The sequence below is a fragment of the Bacillus rossius genome, chromosome 1, assembly GCF_032445375.1.
Source record: "Bacillus rossius redtenbacheri isolate Brsri chromosome 1, Brsri_v3, whole genome shotgun sequence".
Lineage (NCBI taxonomy): Eukaryota > Metazoa > Arthropoda > Insecta > Phasmatodea > Bacillidae > Bacillus > Bacillus rossius.
In genome coordinates this window covers 356,776,842-356,791,179 of record NC_086330.1, presented here as the reverse complement: position 1 = coordinate 356,791,179, position 14,338 = coordinate 356,776,842, and the positions used below count along the sequence as shown (strand labels likewise).

The 14,338-nt window shown below is 33.8% G+C and overlaps 1 protein-coding gene across 1 annotated transcript; it reads right to left on the bottom strand.

The window, feature by feature from the left end:
* Positions 1 to 2,467: 2,467 nt before the first annotated feature.
* On the bottom strand, positions 2,468 to 13,633 carry LOC134528464 (guanine nucleotide-binding protein G(s) subunit alpha-like). The gene is made up of 6 exons (XM_063362113.1): positions 13,434 to 13,633; positions 9,883 to 10,034; positions 6,274 to 6,346; positions 4,205 to 4,379; positions 2,930 to 3,027; positions 2,468 to 2,555 (listed from the first exon to the last, which is right to left on the bottom strand). Exons 2-6 carry the CDS (start codon positions 9,995 to 9,997, stop codon positions 2,468 to 2,470), a joined length of 549 nt encoding a protein of 182 aa, XP_063218183.1. The 5' UTR covers positions 9,998 to 10,034; positions 13,434 to 13,633.
* Between the last annotated feature and the right edge of the window lie 705 nt (positions 13,634 to 14,338).

The following is a 14,338-nucleotide window of genomic DNA, read 5'->3' as shown; positions in this document are numbered from 1 at the left end:
TATTTTGTAGTCTGTGCTACAAGGGAATGGTTTCCATGTTGTTTAATGATTTGGCACATTATGTATTATGTATTTATTTAATTATTTACAGTTTGTCACATGCGGACCAACACACTATCAAGGGTATGCACAACAAAAAATATTATATTAATAAAACAAACAATAATACATACATACAATAAGGAACAAAACACAAAGAACAAAACAGACACACAATAGAGTATTCCAACAAAAAAAATTAACATAATTGGACACAATAATAAAACAACAGAAATGTTAACACTGGAATGTTAAGTTATAAATCTAGAAGTTAATAGTAAACAAAGAAATTATATGTGAAGTGTGGTCATAACTATTTAAACAGAATTATCAAGCGTGTTATACTTATAAATTAGTCTATAGATATCATTTTGTTTGCAGAGTACAAAAGTACAAAAGGTAAAAACTTTAGGCACCTGAGAAATTGGGTAACTGAATCCAATGTTGTCAAGAATATTATTACAATCAATTTTAGAGATATAACAATTTTTTAATGAAGAGAGAATCAAGTAATGCTCTACGATCAACTAGAGGAACTAAATAAATTTATAAGTTTTACTATTTTCTTTTGAATGGACTCAATTTTAACATAATCAGATGAATTGAAAGAATTAATTCCAAATTATTGAACAATATTCTAATTTGGACCTAATTAAAGAAAAATACAGAGAAAGAATGGAATCAGGATTAGTAGAATAAAAGATGATATATTTGATTAAACATATAGTTCTTCTTGAACTATAAATTAAGTGGTCTATAGACAGATGAAAATATAATTTTGAGTCAAAAATTATACCCAGATCTTTTATGGAAGATGATTTAGGAATTACAGTCTATCTATGATACAATCAAAATAATGGGGAAATATTTACTTTGTGAAAGATATTTTTTTTTTTTTTTTTTTTTTTTTTTCCTTGTTGAAAGATACTAAATTAAGATTGCACCATTTGATTTATTGCAGTTTTGCACAGTTTGTCATGGAAAAATTCTGAAAATTAAAAATAAATAAAAATATGGTTTAGGAATGAATCACCGGGTAAAGATTCTTGAATGCACTCAACGGACTTGCAGTACACCTTTATCTTAATTTCTCTGCCGTATAATAGCTGCATCCGAATACTACCCTAATGGATCCCTTAGCTAAAGAATCCACTATAATTGCATCGTAGTGGACGCGGTCATCTTTGCATTGCTTCCGAATTCTCACAAGGGATGCATCTGCATCCCTATATGCATCCACTGAAATCTAGGTTTCTAGGGATGCGACACTCGCATACACTAATGCATCCCTACATCCATTAGCTTTGGTATTGTGTTTTATTTTGTTTGTATATAATATTACTTTAGATTTTCGACATTAGATTTGTTTAAAATGTTATAAGTGTAAGTATTAACTCAAAGAGAGACAAAAACCGAAATAAAAATTACAGATAAGCTAACTTAAATTCACAAGGGTATTTAATTCTAATTATAAGTATTTGTAATATTTTTAGATTCATAACAAAATTTTAATTTTGATCGTTTACATTTATAACAGTCACACTAAAATAAATTTTTAAAATTGGTGTTTGTTATTTAAGTTTTGCTGAATATTCGTAGATATCACGACTCAAAATGGCTACGTGCACATTAGTATGACCAAAGGTCAACAGGTGATGATAGCAGTAAAAGTATTTAAATACTGTCCATTCATTAGAAATGTGTCCTTCACATTGTGGCTACGTTTGCTAAGGGATGTAGGATGTGTGTGCTATGGACGCATCCCTGTGTATTCAGATACAGCTAATGTTAGGGTTACCACTCAAATATACGTCTTGCACTTAGAGGCGATTCTGTGCTAGAAGCACCAGCAAAGGTGGACCTCATTTACCCATCTACACCTCTGAATAGGCAGGTCCATTAAGTAAGTCAGGAAAGATAATTAAAAAATAACTAACAGGGATAATCACTTCAAAATTATTTCTATACCTCAACGTAACCTCCACCAATATATAATCCCATCTTTGGGTTGCTGTCTCAGCCATATTAGAATATAATGCTGCTATACTATCACACAATCATTGAGCACCATCGTAATTTTGAAACTGGATGACACATGCTACCTGGACAAAATTAAACGAATATCATAAAGCTGAATGATGCAGCCATCTATTAACGTTCTTGGAAGTATCTTGCTACTAATTTAAGATAAATCATATCAATTTGTGACTTGTGGAGTGCCGAACCTCTGTAGTGCAGTTGTTTGAAGCACAAACATCAGTGAAAGGAGTTATGGGTGAGAATCTCGGGTTAGGCATGAATGTGTGTGGCATTTTTTATTGTGATATTAGCCTAACATCATAACAACGGAGGTGTTGATAAGCCCAGTAAATTAAAAAAGAAATTTTAAAAATTGTGTAATTTTGGTTAATCTCAATGAACACTTATTTTAATAAAAGTAGCAACTGTTTGGATACTGCACCTGGTCGGAAGGATTGTACCCCGGTAACCTCACTTTGTCGATCCGGTCCAGGAAACTGCAACATCCCATCACAACACTCATCCACATGCACCGACAACATACAGCAGGCTCAGGAGGTGTGAAACCGTGGTATTCTTGCACAAGGGGGCAACAAAAAATGATTGACCGGGTCAGTATATTAGCCATGAAAATTCAATAATTTTAACATGAATATTTCGACACCGCAGTATAATAGTGTTAAAATCTCGAAATATTAGATTTTTCAGTATACTCATTTTAGTAAATTGCTGTTTCTTCAACTGGATACTGTAACATGTTCAGAGTTATGAAATCAGAGATTTACTAAATTATTTTTTTTTCCATACGTGCTCAGTTTACTGTGGGCCAACGACAGTAAGGGGCAGGTCAGACGCTGATGTGTTAACTCACTACTTGGCACTGCTGATCAGCTGGAACTCGCTGGACCGCCTGTAGCACTCCTGCACTCCGCTGTCTCCCCAAAGGATCTGCACGTGGTCGAAGTATTGCTGAAACGGAGATCAGTCGCGAGTGTGAGTCAAGCACGGGCCAGAGAAGCCAAGTTTCCTCAGAGTTCCAAAAGCATTACTGAGAATTTACAAAGCAAAACAAAAAAAATTGTGTTCTTTGTGGTTTTTATTTTTATTTTTGTGGATCACATTAATTTTACTGTGCGTAAAACTCTGCACTTGACATCCGTGCATCTTTCACAATTGTGTTGTACCATAGTTTATCTGACACACAGTGAAGGTCTCGAACTTACAGTGATTCCTGGGGGAAAATAAATCTCGAATGATAGTTCTCTTGAGTTGTAAAACTGACTTGTCGCGACTGCAGCAGCCACTGAGAAGATTTATTCCAATAAATTGACTGTATGTGGGCACCAGAAATCTGGCTTATAGTTAATTGAACTCTTTCTTTACTCTAACTAGAAATATTTGCCTAAATAATAACTACATAATTAATTTTGTTTCAGAACTTCCACGCATAAAATTTTTACTGTCATCATTTGACTCACGATGTTGCATGCAATATCAACCCTGTACGTGAGGGAAGTGATGAGCATATTGTTAAGTGTTAACTAAAATTAGCTGTATCATTCTAGTTATATATATATGCCCAGCTTTTTCTTGGCAAACTTTCAAGTAGATTGACAAAATAAAATAAATGGAAATAAACTAAGCTCTCAGCTATATTCTTAAAGAAATTGACGTTTGAATTTTAGTGCATCGATGTCGTACAGAAAGTCCAGAGTTTCTGCTGGAATTTTCGGGTGCCATCTTCAGGCTAGCGCTCTGAAGTTTTGGTTGCTTCTCAGTAGTCAGTAGTCTAATGCTCAGTAGTTAACTGCATTGTCAGCAAAAACGTTAGTACTGACATCGCCAGAAAGCCAATGATAATGACTGCAAAAGCCTTAAAATTATGTTTCCGGAATGGTCAAGAGAAATTTCTTTTGAGTTCATTATGTGTTTCTGTTATTTGAAAAAAAAAAAATTGAAATTTAAAAACCTATATTTTGTGGCAATTAATTCATTAAAAAACATAACTTGCTGAAACTTTACTTCGTGGATGAATAAATAAATAACTTGTTTATTCAAACTTAAAATCAACTCATTTTATGCTAAAGTATTCTATAGTAAATTGTTTAACAGTAAGAAATTAAATAGTGAATCTTCTCAAGCTTACGGTATCAAATTTTTGTGGACCCTGTTTTCCCAGGTCTAGTATGTACACAGCACTGTTTCCACTCTGGTCGTCGTCCAGATCGATGGGTGGGTCTAGTTGCGTCATGTTCCTCACTATATCGTAGATGGACTCGTGCACATTTTGTCGTATCTGAGAGACGATGGCAAGTCGCTCACTGGAAAAGGAAAAACAATTGAATTCCATAGTTATTATTATTGAAGTGACAGGAAACTTCTTTGGGTAGATTAAAGTAAAATTTAAAGGCCGAATTTCATTACAATGTTTTTTGTGAAACATTGTTGTGTACAGATAATAGGTACTTCGCCAAAGAGATATAAAGAGAGCACTACGCAATATACGTTGCTGGGCTCGTTTTCGTTCTCCTCATGCGATGATTCATCACCCACCCAAAAAAAAATTAGAAATGACAGGGATAGATGAGCGAAATAATAAGACATTGTACGCATGCACTTGTTTCAGAAAATAGATGTAGGTGTCCTACGCAGTCAGCTTTGAGTGCCTTGAACTTTGTTTGCTACCAGCATGCTCGCGTTCCTCCTTGTTCAACCAGCAGCGCAGAGAGAGTTGTTGAGACAGTCCCTGCATTTCCCGCATAGATAGCACTACCTATTATGAATTTCAGGGGCGCAACAACAGGGGGGGGGGGGGTGCAAGGGTATTTTGCCCCCCCTCCCCCCCCCCTCTGAAACCTTGAAGTAGGGGCAAACGGGGGCAAAGAAAGTGCTGTGTAATCAATTTTTAGATAATAAAACTGCTTAAATAGCACCATATTCCACTTTGAAATACAAATTTTCCTGGGGGAGGACCCCCGGATCCCCCGCTTCAATGGGGGGATCGGTGATTCTTTATAAAAAGGTATATTGCCCCCTTTTGGAAATTTAGTTGTTGCGCCCCTGATGAATTTCATATTTCATTCAGAGGTTTGGCGTGTTCCAAATGGCAGAATTGTTTGAATAATTAGTGATATGCATAGTTTTTTTTTATGGTGTATCTCAACAGTGGGTAATATTTATTGTTAATTAATCATTATAGATTGATCAATAATTATTGATATTCCGAGCAGTTATTTTGAAGTGAATAATAATTTTTTTTAATTCATGTTTATTTAGAAATTTGACTTCTTTCTCTCTTTTCTCTCTCTCTGCCCTGTACCCTTACGATAAACTTCCGCGTCGGGGTTTTAATTGCCAAAGTAGTTTCACTTCTGTCACGTGTACTGAGTTACAAGCGCACTTTATTATGAACACAAGAAAGTGACATGTTTAATTTTTCTTCTCTGCAAGGTGACAAAAAAATCCTCTTGATAAATCCAATTCGAAGACCTCTCAAGATAATACATCTTGGCAAGTAAATCTTTGCATCATGGAGCCGCCAACAGATGGCGCGTCATTACCAAAAGAGGTTAGATAAGGGCATTGGGTCCTTGTTTAATATATCGTGTGAAAAAATTGACTTTGAATATTTCCTCACTGGTGAACTGGGAAGGGATGCTTCCACAGGTTAGAGTAACGAAACATTACATATTTTACTTTGTTCTTAAATCAATTATTTGATGATTTCTTTAAGACAAGTCATAAATACACACATACTGATGTTATTAAATACATGAAACACACATGTCAATGTATGAAAGGCATGCTTAAAGTAACACATGTGCAAACTGGCTTTAAATACAGGCTACTTGGAAACACAATCGCTTCAGCTTCTGTGTATGAGGCATGTCAGGCTATGATGGGGAGGAAATACATTATTGTAGCCCACTAAGTATTACAGTAATTCTTCTAAAATAATCTATAAGTAGCTAATTCTATCTTTGCTTGTTTTTTTTTTTAATACTGGAAGGGAGGGACCGTACCCTACGGACTCCCCCCTCCCCTGGTTACATGCCTGAGTGTTAGCAAACATTTGAAACATCAGTGATGGTGGAGATTGACATCCCATATGCTTGAAATCACTGCCTTCTCTCATCAAACCAACCATGTGGCCTTATGAGTCTTGCTTTTGCGACATTCTCAGTACGTAGCTATATCTGTCTCAGCTTTGCTTACCTGTCCGAGAAACCTTTGATATGCAAGATCTTCATCTGTTTGAGTATAGTTGTCTTTCCAGATTCCCCTGGTCCTAACACAGAAACAAAAAATGTATGTTAAGTCCTACATTTCATTACATACAAAATACTCCATTTTTCAATAAAAAATAAGTTAATTCAGTTTGTCGATTTATAGCACTCGGTAGGCAAAGCATTCATAAACACCAACAGGTTTAGCATGCAAAACCACTATGTTTGGCACACTACAGTTACTATCAAACTCATTTTTTTGTGAAAAAAAAAAATATTATGTTTATATATTTTTTGTTTCATATTTTCTCCCATTATAATTGAAAGAGAAAAAATCGGATGTTGAAATGTTGTGTTAGATTTTCATTTTACCACTCAAAAGTTTTTTTAAATATTTTATTATTCATTAATTGAATAATTCGCCAAGGCTTTGCAGTAGGACAGTTGAAAAATAGTTGTTGAACCTAAAGCCCTTATTGCTCGGTCTTCAATCCTGCAGTTCCCATAGACTCTTGTTTTTGGCTTTTGTTAAGTGAGGATCATTCTTCAGTCAGATTTGCATCACCAGGTCCTTTATAAACTTATTGCATGCATTTCTTGTTTTGGTTGACTTAACTTAAAATATAAACTGTTTAGTCACAGAAGTCCGAGAATTGTCTTTGTTCATCTCTCGCTTTTTATTGATTATATTCATGTTATCTAATCTCTGCACAGGAGCAAGTCTGAACTTTTTACTGAAGATTTTTATTTTGTCTGTTATCCAGCCTACAAATGAATACTTTCACACTTCTCCTACCGTATCATTTTCTTTATTAAGTATTTATTATGATTGGTGTATATGAATACTTTTGCTGCAATTACAAAATAAACACCCTTCCTTCTTCACGCATTGTATTTGCTTAGTTAAAAATTAAACATTTATTTTAGAAAATATAAAAGGAAACAAAATTTACATGTCCAAAAAGTCTCAATACCATACTTGGTACTCACTAGAAAAACTGAACAAATAATTAAAATACTAGAGCTGACAGATGAACAAAAAAAAAAGTTTTTCCCCATGATTAAAAAGGTGCCATTATTAAATTTTATGAGACATAAATAATTAAATGAATATATAAAATGAAAACAAAGTGATTAGGTGAGTTTTTAGTTGTATATGATGGTACACTTTTACACCCAACCTTATGCCAAAGGTACCTCATTATCAAGTAAATATTTCATTTTTAAATACTTCTCACTGTAAAGTATGCATTTTCAAATTACTGTCAGATAATGTTCATTTGATTACAGACTTATATCAATTACTTTCATTCTTGAGAATCAATAATGTGTACACTGTACTACATTTTTAATTACAGTATATTTTAATTGTCACTCTCACATTATCCTACAATTAGGATTGTGCATTGAATTATCCACAAAAATACTTAATTTTTGAATGATCAGGCATGACTTTTGAATGCCTTTGAAGTTATATTTAATGCCCTTTTCATCGCTTTAAACACAGAAAGTCATAACCAGACAAAAGTCATTTACGGCCATTAATCTAAATGTCAGTCAGTATAAATGCAAGATAATGATACAAGTTACCAGTAATGTCAACGAAATGTTCAACACAGCTAACAGGTTTGTTTTACTTGCATTCATTTTAGCTCCTTAGGAGTTGTAAGAGCTAGGAGCAAATGAACCTAGGTAAAAAAAAAAGTAGGGGGGGTGGTAACTCTCATATAGGCAAAGAGAACGACTTAAAGTTTTGTTTTACCTGGCACAAAAGCAGACTTCTTGAAAAATACAATTCCAAATTAATATTCGTCTTGCAGTGAAACTGCTTAGGTAATACTTAATACTGTGCCGCAAATTATGAGAGCTTAATCAAATTATGCGTGTTTTAACGTAAGTTCGTCAATATGAGTACCGTATTTACTCGCATGTAAGTCGCCATCGCAGATAGGTCACACCCATAATTTGAGGTCTTGAATTTGGTATTTAAGATTCCCCCCATATAGGTTGCACCGGTAATTCATTACCGCGCCGTGTGCCGTGCGCGGAGAAAGGTCATTGTACTCGATCAGCTGGCCAGCTGCTGTTACGGCGTGCCTGCTGGCTCTCTTTGTTCACTCAGCTGCGCATGCACAGTATAACTCACTCAACGCTCCGCCCAGACTCGTGACCTTGCATCAGCAGCCAGCCAATAGATGCGAGCTTAGCGGAAAAAAATATAAGCTCCACCTCCCGTGTACCAATTTTGTCCAGTTCTAATACCAGTTTATTGGTATACGCACCAGTTTTCTCGCTGCCGTGACGTGTTCAAGTTTACGTCCATCTTGATGTCTTGATACCAATAATTAATTAATTAAGATCCCCAGAAATAAATTATTTTAAAAAATATTTGTCAACTGTACAATACTTCCGAAATTATAAAATACGTATAAAACAGTTACCAAGACTCCGCTTATTTTATCTTGTGAAGTTTATGTCTCGTACCAGTATTTCGGCTAAGTTGTGACATAAATACAGTATCAGAACTTATAAGCAGTCACATTTATACATTCATGAGTTTACGTTTTTCCCTCGTGCATTTTAGATTGTCTCCTGCTATAATTACTCGGACTTTTACACGCCTAGGCTGAAATTGTTACTTGTTTAGAAATAAAAGCAACTTTTCATGTTATAAAATATGTATATTTTGCGATTTAAAATGTTCATTGCCGACTAATAACGTTACGTTTTTCAAGATGTTTTTAGGCCTACTAGCTAATCTTATCTACTCTTAAAGTACCCACAGTATTTTCTGGTTGTTTATGGTTGTTACGTGACGTAAATAGCGGGATGGATTCGATTTTTGAGTCGTAATTTGCGTGAAAGTATTGGGAACTTAACGGGACCTGAAGAAAATAGTGCAAATAACGGGAAAACGTAAATAACGGTAAAGTAAATAAGGGGTTTCGCTGTATGTGTACATTGTAAATAAACTTGCCTATACCTATATAAACTTCTTTTTCGCATTTTAAAGCAAAATATTGCAAAAAAAAAAATCCTCGAAAATTTAAAAAAAAAATTTTCTTCACATATAGGTCGCACTTCATTTTTTCCCCATCAAATCTGGTAAAATTGCCGCGACCTATATGCGAGTAAATACGGTATACTCCACATAACCAGTAGTAATTAAATACTTTATTTATTCAAAATTTCGTGAGATCATAGAGAATACCTGGACAAAGAAAGATGAATACAAAAAAAAATCAGAGAATACAAGCCAAAATCAGTTTTCGTCAAATTTTAGGACAGCACAGAGAATTATGTGGAAGGAAGTAGTCAAAACAGTATCACAGTGGGCTGACAAAGATGAAACAGTTCCAACAATTACAGACAGTTAATAATGGCCAATTTTGGCTTCTTTTTTTTTCTGTATGTTTGTGTATTTCATCTTTCTTTTTCCGTTTTCGGGTTTATCTCTGTGACGTGCAGTGCATTCTAGCAGTGTGGCGTATGCCCACAAATATGAATTTGAACGGTGGCGTGGCGATGTCACGACGCAACGAACGTGTTTCCCCGAGAGGGAAGGTGGGTTCGGGGGTTCTCGAGAGCGACGCCGCACCTAGGAGCAGCAGCTTGATGGCCTTGTTGTACTGCTGGCTCCACAGGCGGATCTTCTTGTCCAGTTCCTTGCTGGCCTTGCGCTCCTCGCTCTGCTGCCGGCCCAAGCACCGCATTTCCCCGCGCCGCTCACACTGCAACTTGAGGTGCACCCTGTCACGACGGTTAATACTGTTTTATTTCCCTTCGTCCAAGTTGAATATCACGATACTCACGAATATTGAATATTTGTCAAATTGAATTTCAACACAAAGTGAAACTTGCTGTTCACACTTCACAGGAAAAATTTATCCAAAATACAGTAAAATAAAAAAACAGAAATATACATGGGACATTAATAAACAGATATAAATTAAAGGGAAATAAAAAAAACTGGCAATACATTTTCTTAAACCAGTAAAATTATAAGTTAAAAAAAAAATTTTAAAAATTGGGGCGGAATTGTTGATCTTACTGCTTATATATTATGTAAAAAATTATTATTATTTTGAATTTCAAATCATAAATGATTATTTTATAAATATACAAACAATGTGTGGAGTGTGAAAAAACTAATCTGTCTCAATATATCATCTTAACCTCATGCAGATTACATTTTTTCAATAAAATTTTTGTGAATGAATCCCACATGGTGTAGGTCTAGCTATAATTTTAAAGAAAAAATCAAATTGAAATGTTGAGTTGAACATCAAATCATTCATGAATATTGAATACCAAATTATTCACGAATATCAAATATTTTTTTGAGTATTTACATACCTCTTGTTTATTAAGGAGGAAAAAATCAATTTTTCATGCAGGAAAAATGTTATAAACTGGAACCAAATTTTCGGGACCTCTATTCTACTTCACTAACTTTTTTTTTTCATTATAAATTTTACTGACAAGTCAAATAGAGTTTTAAACACAATTAGTACTGTTGGGTGTTTATTAGGTTTTTTTCCCCCGGTTGCAATTTTGGTATAAACCAGTAGGTGACTAATTAGCTTGATTGTCAGTCACAGTGTAAAATTTATGTTTAATGTTAACATTTTAAAGCTTACTTTACGATGTTACAAGTAGGAAATTTATGCCTCTCCTTTGTGGAGAAAAAGTTAGGACTTCAAAATAATGGTGTTACAAGGAGGAATGTGTTATAAGAAGGAACTTGTAACTTTTTACTGTATTACATTCCTGCTAGTCTGGAATTCTTGCCAAGTGTTTAGTTTCAGTTTTTAAAAAAAATGCATTAGAGAAGGAAGCAAGAAAGCTATTCGTCCCAATGTTTTCAGGTAGAACAGTTGTTTAACAGGAATGACTGTCAGAAGTCTGTTAAAAATGTTCATATTAGACGGAATGCACTGTTAGTAATAGGTGGTTATTATTCACTCAAATAATTGAATACACCAAAAAAAATCATTATTGAACACTATGAAACAAAAATTTTCAGATGTTTAAGACATTTTCTGTAGCTTCACACACGTTTTACTCTCATCTGTTTGCAGTCAATAGATGTAGTTTACTGTTGAGATATTTATGTACAAGTCCAGTTTGAAAGGTGTACGGAGGGAAGTGCACTTAGCATAACCATTTCAAATCTAGGGTTGAATCAATATACATGTCAGAAACTCAAATATATAATTTTGAGAATAAATTCCTAAAATGCATTGCATTCTAATTTGCTTGTAAAATTGAGTGAATTTTTAGTTTTAAATTACTTCCTACTTTTTCCATAGGTAGTAAATTCAACTTCATTTCCATTTTTCATGTTGTTAAAAATACATTTTTGTATTTTATATGAATGGATTCCACAATTTATCATAATTTATCTGTACACATTTTGGAAAAAGTTTACATATAGGTAGGAACATTCTTAACCAAGTGATATATTTAGTGTTCTTAATAATTATGCAAAAAAAATTTATGTGTAATTATCAAGTTTGTACTTAAAGAATGAGTGATGATAGAATTCATAAATTTCGCAAGGCCATTTCTCCCAATAAATGAAATTGAAAACCATTATGATTATTTGTACGAAATTAATGTTCAAAATTCTATAGACACCTAAAAATTTAATTTTCAAATGTGTTTAAAAAATGTGAAAATAATAATTTATTAGAAAATTTTAATCCCAAGTAGTTTATATATGTGTGTGTGTGTGTGTGTGTGTGTATCAGGGGTGCCCACAAGGGGGGGTAACGACGCAGACTGCGTCATTAAAATTTCAGGGGGGGGGGGGGGGGGGTTGTGGTTAAAAGACAAGAAAAATGTATATATTATTTACATAATCATAGCTTCTAATGTGAAAATACGTTTCTGGTGCTTTGATAATTGAAAGGGATCTTGTAAATCAAATTGGCAACCCCGCACTTTCCTCAACAAAAGTAGTTTGGCATCTGTCGGTTCAGGATGGAAATATTACCTGATATGACCAGAACTATTATTAGAAAATCAGTTTTAATTAATGCAAAATTTGATAAAATATAATACTAAAAAAGTATAATATTATAAAATAATTGAGTAAATCATTGAGAAAATGGCATTAAAAATTTCGGGGGAGGGGGGGGGGGCGCATCATTAGGTTAGGGGGGGGGGGGGTTGAGTCATAGTGTTTGGGGGGGGGGGGGGCACCTCTGTATATATAGTGTGTGTATGTATGTTCATAAAATTGTAGATGTTAGTTGGTAACAATTTTATGAAGACATAGAAATGAAGAAGCCAAGGTGGTTGAGTGGTCAGATCATTTGCCTCCGTGGCAAGAATCGAACCTGGATTTTTCATAAGAAGGAAACTCTCACTTCCCTCCCCCTCAGTGAATTCTCCTCTCTCCTGATCAGGCGTCCTGTCAATGCTCCAACCATCGCTAATTAACCAGCTTTCCATGAACCTTTAAGCATTTATTCAGTCATTCATTCAATCATTAAAATAAATCACTTCCAATTCTTAAAAAAAAAAAAAAAAAAAAAAAATTAATTTTAATGTACCTAGTAATTTCAGTAGCATGGTACACAGCTCATTTAACTTTACTTAAACATCCTTTTTGTTTTAGCCATATTTACTGTTTACTATGACCATGTTTATTGTGATACGCTGGCGTGTGTACAACTCTGCTGTATCAGCAGTGTATCTAATTAACATAACTTAAAATCTAATAACACCAAACCTACAAATTGAAAGTTCCCTCTTGACTGATTGACGAATTCGGAAAAAGCATGAATCTTAGTCTTAACACTCATAAATTTGTAAAAATAATATTTAAGCACAAATATATATATATATATATATATATATATATATATATATATATAAAACTAAATTATGCAAGATTTCTTAGTGATAGAAAAATTACTAGTATATGTCCACATTTGCTATGACATATTTGTTAACCAAATAAAACATTTTTAACTGTAGTATCTAATTAATAATTGTTATTACCATCTTTCCCACCCACAGTGCAGTTACACAACCTATAGTGGTACCTATTTTTCTTTTTTTTTCTCCCCCAAAATTTAGTTTGTGCAGTACTTTATGAATGTTATTTTAGAGTCAATGCAAATACTTTTAGTTGGTTACCTGTCACGAATACGGACTGAAATTCTCGGCACGACTTGACTCGTGCTGTTTATGCTAACAGGGTGTGCCGTGGTCAAGATATTGTTCTATCTTTTATCACCACTATGTACATGCTTCAATTGGTTGGACTACTGGCTGCTCAAACAGTTGATAAGATTATCAGCAAGAAGTGAGAAGTGCTAGATTGCCCACCATCAATTATCAAGTTGTTCACACATCTTTTTTTAACATAATTGGTGCAGTACCTAACTCTGAAATATAATTAAAATGAAAACACCTAGATATTGGTTATTTTTAATTAGGTATCTGCCTTTGTATTAAGATTGATTTATACTTAAAGTTATATATTTTGGTCTATAGCTATATTATTTAATTTTTGTCACACAAGCTAGGTATCATAACTCTTAAAAAAATTAATTACAAATGTGAAAAAACCTCATTTGTAGATTCAGATTTACCAAATGACGTTAGCATTCACAGGCATTGAAGTAATTGTTTTGCTTGCATTTAATTGATCACCCACAATGTTTTTGTGACTGCAAGTTTTACTGCAGTGAAAGATACTTTAGTGAAAGTAGATTGAACTCTACTGCCTTTTACTGTAATTACGATAAACTGCTAGCCTAAAATATCTTTTTAGGCGTTGTTTATATGACCCAGAGTTTTTTCAAAGAAAATTGTAGAATAAAATTTAGTTTTAATGATCAGGAATTTTTTTACGGTGAGAACCAAAGTTACAGGATATAGTATCTTCAGTATTTTGTAGTCTGTGCTACAAGGGAATGGTTTCCATGTTGTTTAATGATTTGGCACATTATGTATTATGTATTTATTTAATTATTTACAGTTTGTCACATGCGGACCAACACACTATCAAGGGTATGCACAACAAAAAATATTATATT

What these genes read in the sequence shown, in the direction of transcription:
- LOC134528464 (XM_063362113.1), bottom strand. Translation starts at nt 9,997, where the DNA reads ATGCGGTGCTTGGGCCGGCAGCAGAGCGAGGAGCGCAAGGCCAGCAAG. An exon ending in GTCCACAAAAATTTGATACC is followed by an intron (nt 3,028 to 4,204) that starts GTAAGCTTGAGA and finishes TCTCCGTTTCAG; the next exon opens with CAATACTTCGACCACGTGCA. An exon ending in CTGATCAGCAGTGCCAAGTA is followed by an intron (nt 2,556 to 2,929) that starts GTGAGTTAACAC and finishes GGGATGTTGCAG; the next exon opens with TTTCCTGGACCGGATCGACA.